The 16,779-nt window shown below is 52.8% G+C and overlaps 3 protein-coding genes across 5 annotated transcripts; all 3 read right to left on the reverse strand.

The window, feature by feature from the left end:
• Positions 1-173: 173 nt before the first annotated feature.
• On the reverse strand, positions 174-3,091 carry LOC102442515 (RING finger protein 223-like). 2 transcript variants are annotated; one of them, XM_023743946.1, is made up of 3 exons: positions 2,798-3,091; positions 1,614-2,438; positions 174-1,507 (listed from the first exon to the last, which is right to left on the reverse strand). In XM_023743946.1, the coding sequence occupies exons 2-3, from the start codon at positions 2,128-2,130 to the stop codon at positions 1,452-1,454; spliced, it is 573 nt and encodes a 190-aa protein (XP_023599714.1). In that variant the 5' UTR covers positions 2,131-2,438; positions 2,798-3,091; the 3' UTR covers positions 174-1,451. The 2 variants fall into 2 exon arrangements, with proteins under 2 accessions (XP_023599714.1, XP_006102676.2); XM_006102614.3 differs by having other exon boundaries at positions 1,614-2,411; positions 2,798-3,090.
• A 3,729-nt stretch (positions 3,092-6,820) lies between these two features.
• On the reverse strand, positions 6,821-13,813 carry KCNAB3 (potassium voltage-gated channel subfamily A regulatory beta subunit 3). The gene is made up of 14 exons (XM_006102615.3): positions 13,572-13,813; positions 12,211-12,254; positions 12,087-12,124; positions 11,756-11,835; positions 9,998-10,042; positions 9,811-9,879; positions 9,604-9,647; positions 9,319-9,405; positions 8,959-9,044; positions 8,679-8,799; positions 8,499-8,593; positions 8,278-8,398; positions 8,019-8,107; positions 6,821-7,757 (listed from the first exon to the last, which is right to left on the reverse strand). Exons 1-14 carry the CDS (start codon positions 13,811-13,813, stop codon positions 7,680-7,682), a joined length of 1,239 nt encoding a protein of 412 aa, XP_006102677.1. The 3' UTR covers positions 6,821-7,679.
• A 924-nt stretch (positions 13,814-14,737) lies between these two features.
• Positions 14,738-16,414, reverse strand: TRAPPC1 (trafficking protein particle complex 1). 2 transcript variants are annotated; one of them, XM_006102588.3, is made up of 5 exons: positions 16,275-16,414; positions 16,065-16,163; positions 15,843-15,913; positions 15,355-15,493; positions 14,738-15,074 (listed from the first exon to the last, which is right to left on the reverse strand). In XM_006102588.3, exons 2-5 carry the CDS (start codon positions 16,161-16,163, stop codon positions 14,946-14,948), a joined length of 438 nt encoding a protein of 145 aa, XP_006102650.1. In that variant the 5' UTR covers positions 16,275-16,414; the 3' UTR covers positions 14,738-14,945. The 2 variants fall into 2 exon arrangements, with proteins under 2 accessions (XP_006102650.1, XP_014323442.1); XM_014467956.1 differs by lacking the exon at positions 16,275-16,414 and having other exon boundaries at positions 15,900-15,913; positions 16,065-16,268.
• Positions 16,415-16,779: the final 365 nt, after the last annotated feature.

Raw genomic sequence — 16,779 nt, forward strand, 5'->3', positions numbered from 1 at the left:
CTAAGTATTTTAACTGCTAGATACTTCTCTGACATGTATCGTTCACTACCAGGGCTGCTCAGAAGCTGAGAGAGGTCAGACACTTCGCTTTTGAAAGTTAAAAAGGAAAGATAAAATTCAACAAACATAGCTAAGAGAGGTCAGACCGTTTTTGAATGTTAAAAAATAAAAGATAAGATTCAACAAACATTTATTGAGTACATACTATATATTAACACTGTTGTTGGCACTGGAGATAAAATAGTCACAAGTCAGTCATTACTCTCATGAAGCTTACACTTTAGTAGGGATACCAACAAAACACATACTATCTGAAAATTAAAGCAAAGAACATAAAACAAGGCATTATGCTATAGAAAGTGAGGGAAGGGGCAACACCAGGTTGAATGCTGAAAAAGGCTTCCCAAAAGAGGGAACATTTAAGCTGAGACTTAAGGACAGGAAAAACCAAAATATGGTTTAAATTCACATTTTTAACTCAGGAAAATCCAACTATGCACATGAATTTAGATTTCTTCAACAGAATGTCACTTTAGAACCTTCAATGAAATAGTGTATAGTTTGTTAAATACCATTTGTGTTCTAAATATTTCGCCCATAGATGGTAACATCCTAGAGCATCTAGGACCTGGGCTGATAATTAAAATGCAGGTTCTGATTCAGCAAGTGAAGTGGAATCCTGACACTTCCAACAAGCCCCCATTGACTGGACTATAAGATACTGATGGGATTTAAAACCTGATGCCTTTACCAAATGCCTCTTTTCTATCCTTGATAGGCCCTAATTAAGTGCCTCAGATGAATGTTCTTTGGACCTTCTGATACCTGCCCTAACAGGTTGGAGGGGGATTCTGAAACGAGGCAGGCCAGAGGCATCTGGATAATTTTAGGAATACAGTACTGGGAGTGGGGAGACAGTGGGCATGTCAGCACTGGGGTGGGGGTGGGGGCCAAACCAAACGGCTTGTTTTTCTCAAGTCTCTTAGTGGTAGAGAAGTGAGATTAACATGACATGAAAATCAGCCTCTTTCTCTCCTGTTCCATTTTTTTTTTTGAAATTTTCAAACCATTGACACAAAATTGCTAAAATGGGACTTGTTGCTCCCACACAACCAGAGTTGCCCTGGACAAAAGCCAAGTCACAGCTAAGGAAACAATCTGTCTTCTTCCCACGGGTACATGGACTTTGTTTTTATCATCATCCCTGGGCCACTCTATCCTAAATATGTACGGCTGGCACAGTCAGCAGATGGGGGCGATTCGTCTAGGAGCCTCCCCAGCTCAGCAGCAACACCTCCCAGGGCGTTCCCTCCTGCCCTCGGCTGCACTTCCTCGTCCGTGCCAGTCCTGGGATGGGAGAGGGGTAGCCTGGGCATCAACCCCTGGTACGACAGCACGCCCCGGGAACGCAGCTCCCACCTCCCTCCGGCTTCAGCTTCCGGGCCCCGGGGCTACAGCGTGCAGCGAGTCATGTGGGCCAAGTCCTTGATCTCCGGACAGTACAGAACTGGGGGAAAGAAGGAGGGTTAGTGGCAGCGAGAAGATGCAGTCTAACCCTGGGCATCCTCTCCCCCAACCCCCGTCTCCGTAGCCTCCCCGGGTGGCCACCTCACCGTTGCTAGGCAGCGGGCGCCGCCAGCGGCGCGCGGGCGACAGCAACCTGTCCCAGAGCCGTCGGAACGCGCGCCACCCCGCGCTCCTCGGCCCCGACCCCTTGTCGCTCTCTTCCTCCTCGTCGGCCTCTCGGTCGGCGTCGCCACCTTCCCTGCCCGGGCTACCAGCCTCATCGGGTTCACGTTCAGCCCGCGCCTTCTCCTCCAACCGCGACCACAAGTCCGGGTGGACAGGGATCTCCGTGACCCCGCCGCGCGGGAGCGGGGTGGGCGCGCGGCAGAAGGGGCACGTGACGACGCGGCGGAAGCGCACCACGCGCGCGGCCCCTCCGCTGCGGTCGCCGCGCGCCGCCAGCTCGCGCAGGCAGGCGGTGCAGAGCGAGTGGCCGCAGCGGGCGCGCGCCGTTCCGGGCAGGCGGCGCGGCGCGCGGGCCCCCAGGTTGAAGGGCCGGTAGCAGATGTCGCAGTCCAGCTCGCCCCGCTCCGGCAGAGACGGCACCTTCACCAGGAGCTGCATGGTGCCCGCCGCGGACTCGAGGGTGTCGCTAACGCGGCCGACGCCGTGGGCAGCACGCACTAGCCCTCCCTGTGACCCGGGTCGGGTCTTGGGGCGGGCGCCGCCGCCTCTGGCCCCTTTTAAAAATGAGACCCCGCCCCTCGAGGCGTCACGCAGTGGTCAGGCCGCTCCCTGCGGCGGCACGTGCGGGGGCGGTGGAGGCCGGCGGCCGGGAATGTGGACGCTGGCAGAGCTGGTCGGGGGATGGGGCAGGAGGCCAGAGTGATGCCAGGACTGGGGAGCTGAGGAGATAAGAGGTACACAGCCCTCTACTCCCTCCACGCCTTCCTGCACCACCCCCCGCCCCCCGCACAAAGCCTGTGCACCTCGATCCTGCTGTGTCCGTGCAAGTCCCCAGTCCTCTTCCTGAGCCCCACCCGGCCACGGGCACGGGTCTCTACAGCCCCTGGCACCTGTTCGCTCAGCTGGTCACATCTGCACAGCCCCATCCACACAGGCTTCCTCCGCCAGGGGCAGTGCCCGTCCTGCCCCATCTTAGTGGGCTCCGGGGTGTTTGAACGGATGCTGCCTGGCAGAAACTCTCCTGCCCGCAGCTCGCCTGGGTCTACATCACACACACACACACACACACACACACACACACACACACACACACACACACACTCACCGTGCTCTGGTAAGGCTGGCTCCCCAATTTTCTTTCTTCTCCAACTGCTCAACTACCAGTTGACATCTCAGTCTTTGGAGCGACTTGGATTTCAGGACCATGGCCTTGGGAATGCTGGGAATCCTTTCGTTCCCGAGGAGTCAGGCCCGGACACCCACACACCATGATGGCTCCAGCAAAGCAGCCCAGCGTGAGTTCTGACTCAGGGGTCTGACTTCCCTCACAGGTAAACAGGACGTGGTACTCACAGCCCACATTCCCTCATGGCGCCACACCCATCCCCAGCTGCCTCCTCTCCTGGACCTGCCACCCAGGTTCTGGTGTGGAGGGTAACATCGAGCCAGCCTACCTATATCCCAGCCGCCACTACTTACGAGTTGTGACACGTTGAGCAAAGTTACTTCACTTCTCTGGGCCTTGGTTTCCTCATCTATAAAATGTGGATAATAATAGGATTAAATGAGCTTACATAGGCAAAGGGCTTAGAACGGGGCCTAGCACAGAGTAAAAGCCACATATTAGCTATAATTATTATCCTGTGGCCCCAGCCTAGATGGTATTCATTTTAACTTCTCACTACCCAACATTTTCAACCCCCATCTCTCTGGGTCAATACCAGGTGGGTTTCTCTAGACCAGTGATGGCAAACCTATGAACTCATTTTTTTGGTTGATTTTTCTTTGTTAAATGGCATTTAAATATATACAATAAATATCAAAAATATAAGTCTTTGTTTTACTATGGTTGCAAATATCCAAAAATTTCTATATGTGACACGGCACCAGAGTTAAGTTAGGGTTTTTCAAAATGCTGACACGCCGAGCTCAAAAGGTTCGCCATAACTGCTCTAGACCAGTGGTCGGCAAACTCATTAGTCAACAGAGCCAAATATCAACAGCACAACGATTGAAATTTCTTTTGCGAGCCAAATTTTTTAAACTTAAACTATATAGGTAGGTACATTGTTATTAACTTAATTAGGGTACTCTTAAGCTGGCCTTTGCTAAAAATGTCCTCAATCTGATTGAGGTACGTTCGTTCGCTGAGGTCGACCCCTTCCAACTCTCCCATCCACACTCGTCTTGCATACTTGTTTTGTCTATCTCCTTTCCAAAACCAACTTCTGCGCATGGGCCACGAAGTTTCAATCGCACTGTACGTGTGTGCCTGCACGTGATATTTTATAGAAGAGCCACACTCAAGGGGCCAAAGAGCCGCATGTGGCTTTCGAGCCGTGGTTTGCCGACCACTGCTCTAGACCAGGGGTGGGCAAACTTTTTGACTCGAGGGCCACAATGGGCCCGGAGGGCTGGAACAACAGCATGGATGGAGTGTTTGTGTGAACTAATATAAATTCAAAGTAAACATCATTACATAAAAGGGTACGGTCTTTTTTTTTTTTTTAGTTTTATTCATTTCAAACGGGCCGGATCCGGCCCGCGGGCCGTAGTTTGCCCACGGCTGCTCTAGACCAATGCATTTACTGGCAGTAATAGGCAATGTAGAGTTGGTTTTGCTTTTTAACTACATTGTTAAAACCTTAGAGGGTAATCTTTGTGAGGAGGTATACCATTATTTTTAAGCAATCATTTCAGAACTTCTAAGTTGTATTGTCTTCATGGTCACTTGGGGGAAGCTTCCTACTTATTTCAATGATGCTGTCATAATTCAAAACTGTTTTGGAAATTCTCTTTGGGATGGTGTTCAGAGATCTCACATATTTTAATATCCCCAGTTGGTGATTAAATCTTAAACTTTTAAGGTAGATTTGATTATATAAATGCTCCCAACATGTTTCACAGTTAAAGCCTCTCTAAGCTTCAGACCTGGGTACCCAGTCACTTGCTCCTCTTTTCTTATTTATCTTCCAGGACCCAAACCAATCATCTCCTTGTCCAAATCAGCACCTCTTCCAGTGTTTCCTACTTTTTTTATCCAAATCCAGAAATCTACAACCAGCTCACAGAATTATGAAAAAAATGATGAAGAAAATTGTGTTTAGAAGTTGTTTCAAGCCACTAAATTTTGGAGGTGATTTGTGTATCAATAGATAATTGATCTAGAAAGTTTCTTACTGTCCTTAAGACAAAGAATATTCTAGAGTGCCCTCTAAGTCACTGTTTGTTCTGAACCCACTCGTGTCTCACATTCTGCTTCCGTTGCCTCTTTGTCCTTAGACACTCGGGCTTTGGAGATCTTTGGATCCTATGTTCTTTTCTGCTGCAAAGCTTTCTTGTATGCTGTTCCCCTCACCTTCTGGCTTTCACCTTAGTAACACCTACTTGTCTGTCAGCTCTCAGTGCAGCCTTTCCTCTGGCCTTTGGACAACTGAAGGTTCTGTATGGGTGTTGTTTGTTTGTTCCGCCCATTTGTAAGTTCCATGAAGGTTGTTCTGAGTCTAGTTTTGTTCACCATTGTATCCCATAGTAGGACTCAGTAAATATTTGTTAAATTAATGGGTGAAGTTGCCTGGCTGGTGTGGCTCAGTTGGTGAATGTCATCCCATGCACTGAAAGGCCGCCAGTTGGATTCCCAGTCAGGGCACATACCCAGGTTGTGGTTCGGTCCCTGGGGTGTGTACCAGAGGTAACCAATGCTTTTTCCTCCCTCTCCCTTCCTGTCTAAAGTCCATTAAAAACATATATTAAAAAAAATTAATGAGTGAGGTGAGTGATAAATGTGGTGAATGAGGTGTGACAATAAAGGAAGGTTTTTTTGCAGGGGGTTTCTAAACTGCCTCTGAAGGTAATTATAAGGAGCTTTTTAAAATGTTCTGAGCAATGGGGGAGACATTTTTAAAAGAAGTGCATAACCCTCCAAGGTGGTTATATAAGAGAGGACTATTTTGAATTTATAAATTCATGTATGTTTGTTACAGAAAAACTAACGATAGTTTAGTCATACATTTTTCCTCTTGGTTTCCTCCACAGTCTTCCCAAATGAGTAGAAGATGATGGTTATGGTATGTAAGTATTCATTAGTTGATCCAGTTGGTTGCTAATCCAGAAAGTGGTATATGCTGCTTTTTCTCTTTTGGAAATTGCTCTCCCAGCTTCACAATCAGGGGTGAGGATGGGTAGCAGGGAGATGGTGAGGTGGTGGTTGTTTTTTAATCCTCACCCGAGGTTACATTTTCATTGATTTTTAGAGTGACAGGGAGAGTGAGAGAAACATTGATGTGAGAGAAACATGATCGGCTGCCTCCCGCACGCCCCCCAACTGGGGACCATACACACAACTAGTTATGTGCCCTGACTGGGACTCGAACCTGTAACCTGTACCGGAGGATGCTCCAACCAACTGAGCCCCCCGGGGAATGGCAACGTTGTATTTTAAGAAAGGCAGAGCACATTCTTCCCTGCCTTGTGATCTTTAAAGGTTGTAACTTCCCACCCACTTTCTATCTCAGGGACATCGGAGTCCTTTGGGGAAGACTAAGGGGCTGTATCTGACATAATCCCGTTCAATTCTGCTTTTCTGCCATCCTCACACGTTTTCTTTTTTTCCTTTATAGCGATAACTCCTTTCCCTTTCTCTGTATCATCTCAACCATCGACCAGTTTTCATTTTACCTCTCCTTCACCAAATCCCAAAGCCTCAACTTCAGAACAGCCCTCCCATTCAGCCACAAGAAAACCACAAGAAACTAGTTCCTTAGCATGTGTGGGTATCAGGCAAGAGTGAAATTAAGGAGTATAAGACCAGAAGTGTGAGGGCAGTGGTGTCAGGGGGAGGAAAAAGACCACGAAGCCAGATCTCTCTGGGTTCTAAGGAATGCGGCAACGGAAGGAAGGAAACTGGGGCCCAGGTACTTTGGTGCTGGGCCCTTGGTGAGAGTGGTGCCTAGGAGCACAGTGCTGGGGTCTCTGGGGTAAATGAACAGTGGAGAGAAAGCTAGTACCGGAGCTTTCTAATGGCTGGGGCTAGGCCAGATATCTGAGACGGAGACCCTAACCTCCCACCCCCTGCAATTTCAGACAGTGATTGAGGAAGGATTAAGATTTTATTTACAATTCCCTGGAAAGTCTTACAGAAGAGAGGCCATTATTATTGCTTTAAGATTATTGCCAGAACTAAGCCTGCAGTCCTCCAAAGCCAGGTAGAAGTCCTGGCTCAAAAGTCTATCCCCAGACCCTTTTGTGTTAGCCCCGTATCCCTGCTTGGACCTAAAGGCTGTCATTATTTCTTGTGATGCACAGCCCAACCGCTTTCCAAGGGCTGCCCTGGCCCAGCTATACATCTGCCATCGATTTTCTCTCTACCTTTGTCAGAAACAACGTATTAACACTAATTCCAGTTTTAAGCCCTTCTTCACCTCCTGGCTGGGAGGCAGGGTCCTTTGTTCCCAAAGATTATCATGTAGTTCCCGCCAGGACCAGCCTGGCTTCCATTGTACAGCATAACGGCATATCGTAAGAACCCCATTTTCCTTCGTCCCAGATGACAGTCACAACTCACTTGTTAGGTTAGTACCCCTTGATGACATTTCAAGGGCCACTTTTGAGGTACTCTGCGTTTCTTGTGTCTACCGTTTAGCTTTTTTTTTACCCCCTCGGCTATTGGGGTAAGAGAGAAAGAGGGGAGACCAAATGGCAGAGGGGATTGCCCAGTAGCTAGCTCATGCCTGGTATTAGCAGAGAGGCCCGGAAGAACGCAGAAGGGAGCGGCGGACTACTTTTCCTCTCAAGCCCCACTGCGGAAGGATATGGCTTTGTTCATGCGTGTAGATTATCGAAGCCGGAACTCGTTAGTGGGCGGGACCACTTGGCTCTGGCAGCTGCGTGGAGGGATCTGGAGCTGGAGGGGTTTGGCTTCGGGGAAACAGTTCTGGGTGGGCAGGGGTGCCGCGGCGCCAGATTTGGGTCTCTGCGCCCCCGACAGACTATTTCTTGGAATGTGGTTTGTTCCCCAGGAGCCCGTCTATCTCCGTAACCGTCTGCGGGGTCAGCTGGCTCAGCACCTGGAGGAGAATGGGGTGGTTGGGTCACTGAAGAAGGATCTGAAGTTTGAGGGCCTGAACTTGGAGGACCCAAGGGAGCGGCACAGAGAGCCAAGTGGCAGGGAAAGAGTCACAGCTGCGCCCGTTTTGCCTTGTCACCCTGGACCCTCTCATCTGCAAAGGGAGGGCCTTGTAGCGAGGCCTCACTTTGGGTTGGACAATGAGGCCTTGACCCCTGGGGCGGGGCCAGAGAGGGGCTCTGCCTCGGATTCCCCAGCTCACCTGTAGGGCACCCAGATGTTCTATCAGCTGCTCTGCACTCGACACCCCCAGCAAGACCGAGCTGACACCCTCACTGCGGAGACACCACGCTGAAGCCAGAGGAGGAAAGCAAGAGAACTGATGGATAAGAATGAACATGCGAACTTCAGACGTGTCTCGGAGGAAGAGGATTCTCCCTCAGGACAAACCACTCTTGGGTTTGAGAGTTTCTCCGAAGGAGACAAGGCCTCTTCGGGGTCCAGGGCAGGCAGTGTCTCACCGATAGCCAGCTGCGCCACGGTGCAGCCCAGCTGGTGAGCTATGGGTAGGAGGTCCATGGCTTTGGCTTGTTGCTTCTTGCCATCCTCACTGTGCACTTTGTCCTTGAGCCACTGGTAACTCTGGAGGCCAAAGAGAATCATCAAAAGACCCTCCACCACCACCACCACCCCGGAACAGCCAAAATAGCCCAGTCCTGCCACCTGAGCCCCAAGATCAAACCTTGATGGTGGCCCTGCAGGGATCTGGGATTCGCCCATCATACTTGCTAGTGATGAGGCCACAGGCCAGAGGGGACCAGGTGACTGAGCCAACGCCTAAGAGGAAGAGGATTAGATGTGGGGAAAGGAATCCAGGTGATACTGAGCCCAAGGGAAAGGTAGGGACGAGGGGGCTTCGAACCAATCTTGTGGTAGAGCTCTGGCAGCTGCATCTCCACCTTTTCTCTTTGAAACAGATGGTGCTCTACTTGTTCACACACTGGAGGAATCAGATTGAACTGTCTGGCCACAGAGTAGGCCTCCTGAGTGGGGTGGGAAAGAGAGAGGGGTGTGGTGAGGAAGCACTCTTTCCATTTTCTTCCACTCCTCTTCCTCCTCCTCCAATAGAGCAGGGTTTGGAGTGGCCATGTGAAAAGTGGGAATCAGTTGTGGAACAGGGGGAAGTGGGGTAGCACACTCACCATGATTTCTGCAGCCCCCCATCGGGATGTCCCCCAGTATAGAGCCAGGCCCTGGTTGATGACATAGGTCATGGCTCGAACAATCTCTAGGCATATGGGAGAGGAGAGTCTTACTGCCAGATCCCTGGCATCCAGGACTCCAGATCTGCAGATCTCTGCCTGCCCCACCCAGACCCCAGGCATCTCTGTGGAGTCAGAGAGGTTGCTTTCTGCTCTTTGCTTCCCTCCCTGTCTAAGTCTTGGGGATCTGAGCATCCACTGTGGAGCCTGGGAGGCCTCCTGAGCAAGAGCTGGCTTCCTGTTGAGGTTTGAGACGTGCTCAGTTGTGAAGGACTCTTAGAGTTGGGGTGCTGCTTTTACCCTCCATGGGACTGTTGGGATCTGAGCGATTAGCAAAGACGATGTCCACGTATCCCAGCTGGAGACGTTCCAGAGATTCTCGCAAGCCTGGGGTAGGGATGAAGACAGGAAGGTAAGTACCTGAGTTTCAGTTTCGGAAGAATTCAGATCTCACCATTTTGCCATGGCCGCCTAAATCCCAGTTCCCCTATTCAAAGCCTCTAACTCAGGAGCTTCAGAGAATGTTCCCAACGCCTCTGGGTTCCATACCAAGCCACTTCAGGTTCCTAGTCTCTTAACTCTCACCCTCGATGATGTGTTTGCGGCTCAAGCCTCGCTCAGTTTCTGCCCTGTAGGAAAAGGTAAGTCAAAGATGAGGTGTGACACAGGTAGGAGACCAGGGCTGGCCTGCACCAGGAGGAACTGGGATTGCATGGGTTCTCACAGGTGGAATGTAGACCTGGGGTAGCAAATATGGGGACAGCCGTCACCACCGTCCCATACATCACACACCCTCTGTAGATCGTTTCCCCACTTAGAGTGTGGCAGCCACTTACTGTGGTGATGACATAGCTTGATCTCCTGGAAAAAGAAAAATAGGCTGGAAAAAGAAAAATGGGAGAACCAGCAAGAAAAGGACATTTGATGATTATGTCCCTAGCAACCGCCCCCCCCCCCAAGAAAATAAAAACAGTCTCACCTCCAACCTTTGCTCTTGAGGATATTGCCTAGGGTTCTTTCAGCCCTGGAAGAAAGACAATGTAGACGCACTGACCCCTCCAAGGTGGATCAGTTCCTTCCCCTCTTCCTCACATTTCCCGTCAACTAATTCCCTCTCTTGTTAAGTGGAGAATAAACCAGGAGTCCAGTGGGCTGTCAGCCCCATCCAGGACTAAATAAAAGAAGCTCCTGGAACTAGGGGTGTAGTTATATAGTTTTCATTCAATCATTCAACATGTATCAACTGTGCATCAATTATGCACCAAGCTCTGTTCTGAGTTCTGAAGGGACAGAGTAGGATGAGGGGAGTGGGACAAGGAGACACTGGTTCCAACCATTTGTGTTGCCCCTACCCCTTGAGTCTACAAAATCCCACTGATCCTTCAAAGCTTAGCTCAGATTCTGCCTCTGAGGGAAACAGAAAATGTTCTCTGATTGCTATAGACAATGGTCAGTCCTTGTTAGCTTCCATAGCTCTTACTGGTGATTTTCAACCGGTATGCCACAGGAATTTTTAAAACATGTAATAGCCGACTATTTAGTCAGGGCACTGGCCTCATTTCCCTTAAATTGTCAAATAAAAAAATGACAGCAGCCCTAGCCGGTTTGGCTTGGTGGATAGAGCATCGGCCTGCAGACTAAAGGCTCCCAGGTTCGATTTCTGGTCAAGGGCACATGCCCGGGTTGCTGGCTTGATCCGATCCGCAGTGGGGAGTGTGCGGGAGGCAGCCAATCGATGATTCTCTCTCATCATTGATGTTTCTATCGCTCTCTCCCTCTTTCTTCCTCTATGAAATCAATAAAAATAGATTTTTTAAAAATGACAACAGCCAACACAATAATGGCCATCCACTGTGAACGAATCAAAATTATACATATTTTTTTGGTCAGATCGGCCAAAAACAATTTTTTTGATGTGCCGCAGAATGTTAGTAATTAGTTTATGTGTGCCATGAGATAAAAAAGGTTGAAAATCATTGGGCTACACAATTCTTTGACACATAATTATGAACTAAGATGTGGTAAGTCTTAAGTTATGGTGGACTGTTATTCATTCTTTCATATCTCCCTGTCTTTTTGATTGGTTTGTTTTACTTAGACTGTGAGCTTCTTGAGGGCATATTGATGTTATCCCACAAGCAGTGCCTACTCTGTACTAGGCTCTGTGTAGGTACTCAGGTGACATGGGGGAAAGCAAGACAGATTTCATAGAAGGAGGAGCATCCCAGTTGAGCAGCAGATATGGCTACATGAGCCAGTAATTGATACTGGTGTGTCGGAGGGCAGTGTAAAGTGCTTTAGGAACTGAGGGGGCTAGTGGGGAGCCGGGTGAAGGCTTCCTGGAGAAGCAGACATCTGGCCAGGTCTTGAGGATGAGCAGAAGAGTTTGCCATATGGAGAAGAGGTAGGAGTGGCTACGCCCAGTGTGAAGCCGCGGGGGTGTGATGTGGCATGGTGTGTTTGAAAATTTAGATTTGGAAACCCCACGCCGTTGCCCATAATTGATGCCCAAGATATATTTGTTGGTTTTATTTTATTTTGACTGCACAGTATGCCCATTGCCCTCTAAGCTGATGTTTGGGACTATGATTCCCATAATGTTTCGGGGGCCCCACTGGCTGACAGGTTAGAACTTAGTGTTGGCAAGATTCCCAGAGTTCTTGAGATGGAAAACATGAAGCCCTGAGGTTCTCTCAGTCTTCTAATTATAACTTAGCTCTTTCGCCCCAGTCCTTACTTTCCAGCTGCATACACCTCGGTGGTGTCAAACAGGTTTATACCATGCTCATAGGCTACTGTCAGCACGTCCTCTGCTGTCTAGGGAGGTGAGAGAAAGAGTTGGAGATTATCCACAGGCCCCTCAATTACCTCCCTCATTGCACTCTAGCACCTTCGCCTTAGCACCTTAGCCTTGATTTCTACATTCTCTTCCCTTTTCCCATCCCCCAGCCTCATGTCCCCTTCACCATTCTCCGTGCTTGTTGTCCAAACCCCAACCCAAGTCCATTTCCCCTTGTTCTGGTTCCCTCATAGCCCCTCACCCTGCTTCTAGGTCCCATCACTTATACCTCATCCGAGATCTGAGAACCAAATGTGACCCAGGTACCTGCAAGAGAGAAGCCAGGCATGTGAGAACTGTGGGAGGCAAGCCATGAAAGAACACCCTTCCCTTAAATCTTTTTTCTAACTCACCTAGGCCAAGACAGGACACACGAAGACCAGACTTCCCTAGGTTTCTGCGGGAGACAGAAGTAGCAGGAAGGTGTGGAGCCCCCATTCGGAACAGAGATGATCAGCCCCCAGCTCCTCTCCTTCCGGGATGAGAAGCCCTCAGGGGGTCTCAGTCCAAAACTAGACCCAGTGGGGCTGCCGAATTGGGCAGTGCTATGCCCATAGCGTAAGTGAACAAATAAGTGATTGTTCCTCTGGATACTCGGTAACATGCTTATCTTCCTTCCTATCACGTTGCAGAGGTACTGCTTGGCTGTGTTTTGCTGGTGGGGTTTTGTCTGTGTTTGATTCATCTCTGGCAGGTGTGGAGTTGGGGGCTGGGAGGAATGTGACTGGCCGAGTGTGATGAGTTTGTGAAAACAGACCTTCAGACAGAGCGTGCTATGCTAAAGGGCGGACATCAGAGTGGGAGGAGTTAACCAAGTCAAATTCAGTCACTCAACCAAGGGTCCCGGGTTAGCCTCGGCAGATGAGACTCCAACAAAGGGAGGCAGGACACCTAGGTGGGGAGTATGACAGGAGGGGCCAGTTCTCCCTCTTCCTCTCCCCACTCCCTCTGCTCCTGTGGGCTTGTGAAGCCCGTCTCTGAACGAGAAAGACCCCTCCTCCCAAGCCCCCACTCAGGTAATCAGCTCCCAAGCAGAGCTGCCACATGGAAGGGATGGAATTCCTCACCTGACAACGTCTGGTGGGCTCAGCTGGGTGAGCTCAGCTCAGGCCCAGGCAGGAGCCCCCCTCCAGCCCCTCCTCCCCCTCCTGCCCCCATGCCGGTTCTGAGAGCCCAGCAGTTCTCTGAGATAAAGTTGATTACGTTACAGTCCACCTTCCCCACCTGACCCCTGTTCCTCAGCATGGGGTTGAGAGATGTGGTCCATCTTTCCACCTTCTGTCCCCACCCAGATAGGTCGCAGGACACTGGGCCCGCGGGGCAGCGGGTGGGGGCGGTATCTGGGTCAGGCACCCTGAGCAGGCCAGGGTGAGAAGCCCTTCCCTTCTCCCTCTTCCCAGGACACAGACCCAAGGACACTGGGGGGGGGGGCAGGCACCCTGGAGATCCGTGCACCCCGGCTTTCCTGGGGGTAAGGAGAAAAGCTCAGGAGCATCCCAGGCTCTGACGGGGCCGGGTCAACCTTGGTAAACTTGCATTTCTCCTAGTAGGGGTATCGACGGAGACCAAGAGAGGGACCGCCGGGGCTGGGAAGAAGAGAGAGAATGCGCCGGGACCTTCTGAGCGAAGTTTGAGGGGGTCCCGGGGCATCTCAGGAAGCCTCAGGGGCCAGGAAAGGGGAGCAGATTGGGGGGCTGCCCGGCCACCCCCATACCTGTATTTCATGCCTGTGCCTCGGCCGGTGCTCTCTCGAAGGACCCCAGGGGGCGCTGGGGGTCGGGGGACCACTGCGGTGCGGGCCTTGGGGCCCGACCCTCCTCCTGCGGGAGGGTTCCCGTGCACCCCGCCGGCAGGCCCGCCGTTACCGCCCCCGGGGCCCGGCCGGGGTCCACACAGACGGTCCTCACTGTTCCGACTGCGGAGGTTCTGCTCCGTACACGCGATGGACACCTGCATGCCGGCTGCCCACGGGGAGGGGGCTCCGAGGGGGAGGGAGGGGAGGAAGCCGGGAAGCCCGAGGGCGGACAGGCGGGTGTCGTGGCCGGAGCCCCGGGGAGAGCGGGGAGGCTGCGGAGGCTGCGGAGGGAGTCAGCAGGCAGGATCGGGCCCGCGGGGGCCGGCGGCTGGAGGTCGCGGGGTGTGCGGTGGGAGGAGGGAAACGCAGGGGAACCACGAGTGGAGGTATTCGTCCACAGGGGCACTGGCGCGGGAAGAGGAAGGGGAATGAATGGGTAACGGGGAGGGCGATCCGGGAGGGTAGGGACCGAGGGAGGAGTGTGGGGGGGAGAGGTGCCACCTCAGGCTGAGCCGCAGGGGACCCGCTAGGTTCCCAGCCGCGTCCGCAGCGGGCCCGGCTCATCAACATGCAGGCACCGCCCCTCATCTGCATAACCCCGCCCGCCTCCCGGTGAAACCCGCCTCCTCTGCATAAGCCCCGCCTCCCGGAGCTCTACAGCTGGACTATTGGGTGTCCTCGGAGGAGCCGGGGAGGTGCGCTGGGGAGGGTGGTTCTCGGGTCTCTCTGGGTCCCCAGGCTGGGCGGGCTTCCTCCAGCTCAGCAGTTCTCGAAAGGGGATGAGTTAGTCCCCCAGGGGGCATTTGACAAGATCTGGAGACATTTCTTACTATCACTACTGGGGATGGGGAGGAACGTGCTACCAGCATCTAGTGAGTATCGCCCAGGATAAAGCGCAGGACAGCACACCCCGCCCCCCCAAACAATGAAATATCCAGCCCAATATATCAATAGTGTTGCTGTTGAGAAAACCATGGTCAGAGCCTCTGTGCAGCCTCAGAGGATGTGGCCACCCTGGCTCATGCCTCTATGAGTGGGGCAGGGCCCCCGACCAACCACCCAAACTGACACACTCAAGACGCAGATAGTGACAAAAAAAAGTTTATTCTGTACTTCTCATGGCATCTGGTAGAGGATAAACCTGCAGAGAGGGCCTGGTTTGGAGGTGACGGGGAGGGCACCAGGGTGGGCTGCAGGGGGCTCGAGGGCAGGCAGTGGAGAGCCCTGAGGGGAAGCAGGTTCGGAGGGGCCCCAGGAGGACAGATTCTCCTGAGGGGTGAGGTAGGTGCTCCTTCAGCCAGCCCTGGCAGAGAAGAAGGGCAGAGAGCGGATGTAGGAATCCAGGCGGGAGCGGAAGAGCTCACTTTGCACAGTCTGTCCGAGCGGGCACAGCGGGTTCTTCACCACCAGCTCCACGTACAGCTGTGGAGAGGGAGGGTGTTAGAGCCGGGCTTTGGACACTTCTTGTTTCCGACTCCAAACCTAGTATAACCTCAAGGATGTGTGAGTGAATACATCAGGATCAAGGGCTGGGAGGAAGCCCTCCTGGATGAGAAACTAGGGGTGGGAGTGTTGAAAACTCTGACTTCAATAGAGATAAAATAGGATCCTGGCAGGAAATCTGACGGCGTCTCGGGGCTCTGCATGGCCATGGCACCCCTTGAGGAGCTTTGGGGGAAGGGTCCCAGGGGCGGGCACTGACCGCACTGTAAATGTGATGCAGCACATCTCGGATGGGCCCCACGCCCAAGTCAGTGTTCATCACAACCTTGATCCCCGTGGGCGTCTCGTAGTAATGGAGTTTGTAACGGCTGGTTTGGAAGGCCACAAACCCATCCTTCCTGCAGGGATGAGGAGGATGTTAAAAAATGGGAGCAGAATCTTCCCAGAAAGAAACTCCTAATCATTTCTGGCTCGATTCCCTTCTCTTTAAACATATGTGTAGGTGCCTGGTTGAGCAGACACCTCCCCCAGGCTCCATTCCCCCTCCCCCACACTTGATCCCCACACCCAACCTCTCTATCATCAGATTTCCCCCACCATCGCTCCGTGAAGCTCCGGCACTCTCGCTCCGGATTCAGCTTCCCCTCTCTGGGAGCCAAAGGCCCCTTCCATTCCAGAAAGTTCCCCCCACCCCCAGTTCCCAAGGCTGGTCCTTTCCCCCTCAACATGCCCCCTGACTCCGCGTACATGTCTAGCGGGGACATCTTGCTGACAAACGAACGAATAGAGAAGAGCATCCCGTACATGAGCTTGAACTCCTGGAGGAAAAAGGGCAGCGTTAGCTCTCGGCTGTTGAAGGAGACGGGCCGGGGGTGGGAAAGAGCCAAGGTTAGGAGCGGGGAGGCTGGGCTAGGACTGTGAGCGTCTGGAGATGCGGGGTCACCCGGTGGCGCGGGGCCCCCTCGTCACCTCCTCCTGGGAGATCCCCGCTTGCTTCTTGCGGTGCCACTCGCTGTAATGCAGACAGACTCCATTTCGGTCAAACAGGTACAGGTTGTGGACAGTCATCTGCGGGGCACAGAGCGTGAGCCTTGCGCTAGGACCGCCCAGCCCCCGTGGGTTCCGGCGTTCTGTCCCTGATCCTTCCCAACAGGCGGGTTCCCCCTCTCCCAAACTCACCGGAACTGCTCCAAGTGCCTGTCACTAGATACTTCCGGTTTCCGCGGAGCCCCGCCCACCCGTCCTTTCGCGGCCGCGGAGCAGTAACTCCGTCCAAACACCTCTCTCAGCCAGTGCGTGGCCCGAGGGACTGCGCGTGCGCATCCGGGCTCCCGGGCCCCTGAAGCCGTAAAAGCCGCGGCGCGCGCGGTCCCGGGCTGGTAACGTCACGGAGGCGAGCGAGGCGGGGCTGCGCGCGGTGGGCGGGCTGCTGCCAACGGTTTTGAGTGTCGGGGAGCGCGCGAGGGGAGGTTTCGGTCTTCCCGGATCCGGGCTCGGGGGAGGGGGCTGTCGCTTGTCCTCGCCTTGACAAATTGGGGGGCTGAGGACTGGAGGTGTGGGGTAATCGGGACGGGGGAACCGGGTGGAGCATCTCAGGCCAGGTTTGAGGGCGGCGTCCTCTCTAGGGACGTTCTGAGGGTGTGACCGAGTTCACAAAGTTTCCTTCGGGGTAGGAGGAAGGGAG

This window comes from Myotis lucifugus, unplaced genomic scaffold, assembly GCF_000147115.1.
Source record: "Myotis lucifugus unplaced genomic scaffold, Myoluc2.0 scaffold_420, whole genome shotgun sequence".
NCBI lineage: Eukaryota > Metazoa > Chordata > Mammalia > Chiroptera > Vespertilionidae > Myotis > Myotis lucifugus.

What these genes read in the sequence shown, in the direction of transcription:
- LOC102442515 (XM_023743946.1), bottom strand. Translation starts at nt 2,130, where the DNA reads ATGCAGCTCCTGGTGAAGGTGCCGTCTCTGCCGGAGCGGGGCGAGCTG. An exon ending in GCGCCCGCTGCCTAGCAACG is followed by an intron (nt 1,508 to 1,613) that starts GTGAGGTGGCCA and finishes TCTTTCCCCCAG; the next exon opens with TTCTGTACTGTCCGGAGATC.
- KCNAB3 (XM_006102615.3), bottom strand. Translation starts at nt 13,813, where the DNA reads ATGCAGGTGTCCATCGCGTGTACGGAGCAGAACCTCCGCAGTCGGAAC. An exon ending in GTTCTCAGATCTCGGATGAG is followed by an intron (nt 11,836 to 12,086) that starts GTATAAGTGATG and finishes TCACCTCCCTAG; the next exon opens with ACAGCAGAGGACGTGCTGAC. An exon ending in TCCCAACAGTCCCATGGAGG is followed by an intron (nt 9,045 to 9,318) that starts GTAAAAGCAGCA and finishes CCATATGCCTAG; the next exon opens with AGATTGTTCGAGCCATGACC.
- TRAPPC1 (XM_006102588.3), bottom strand. Translation starts at nt 16,163, where the DNA reads ATGACTGTCCACAACCTGTACCTGTTTGACCGAAATGGAGTCTGTCTG. An exon ending in CGGGGATCTCCCAGGAGGAG is followed by an intron (nt 15,914 to 16,064) that starts GTGACGAGGGGG and finishes TTTTTCCTCCAG; the next exon opens with GAGTTCAAGCTCATGTACGG. An exon ending in TGCATCACATTTACAGTGCG is followed by an intron (nt 15,075 to 15,354) that starts GTCAGTGCCCGC and finishes CCCTCTCCACAG; the next exon opens with CTGTACGTGGAGCTGGTGGT.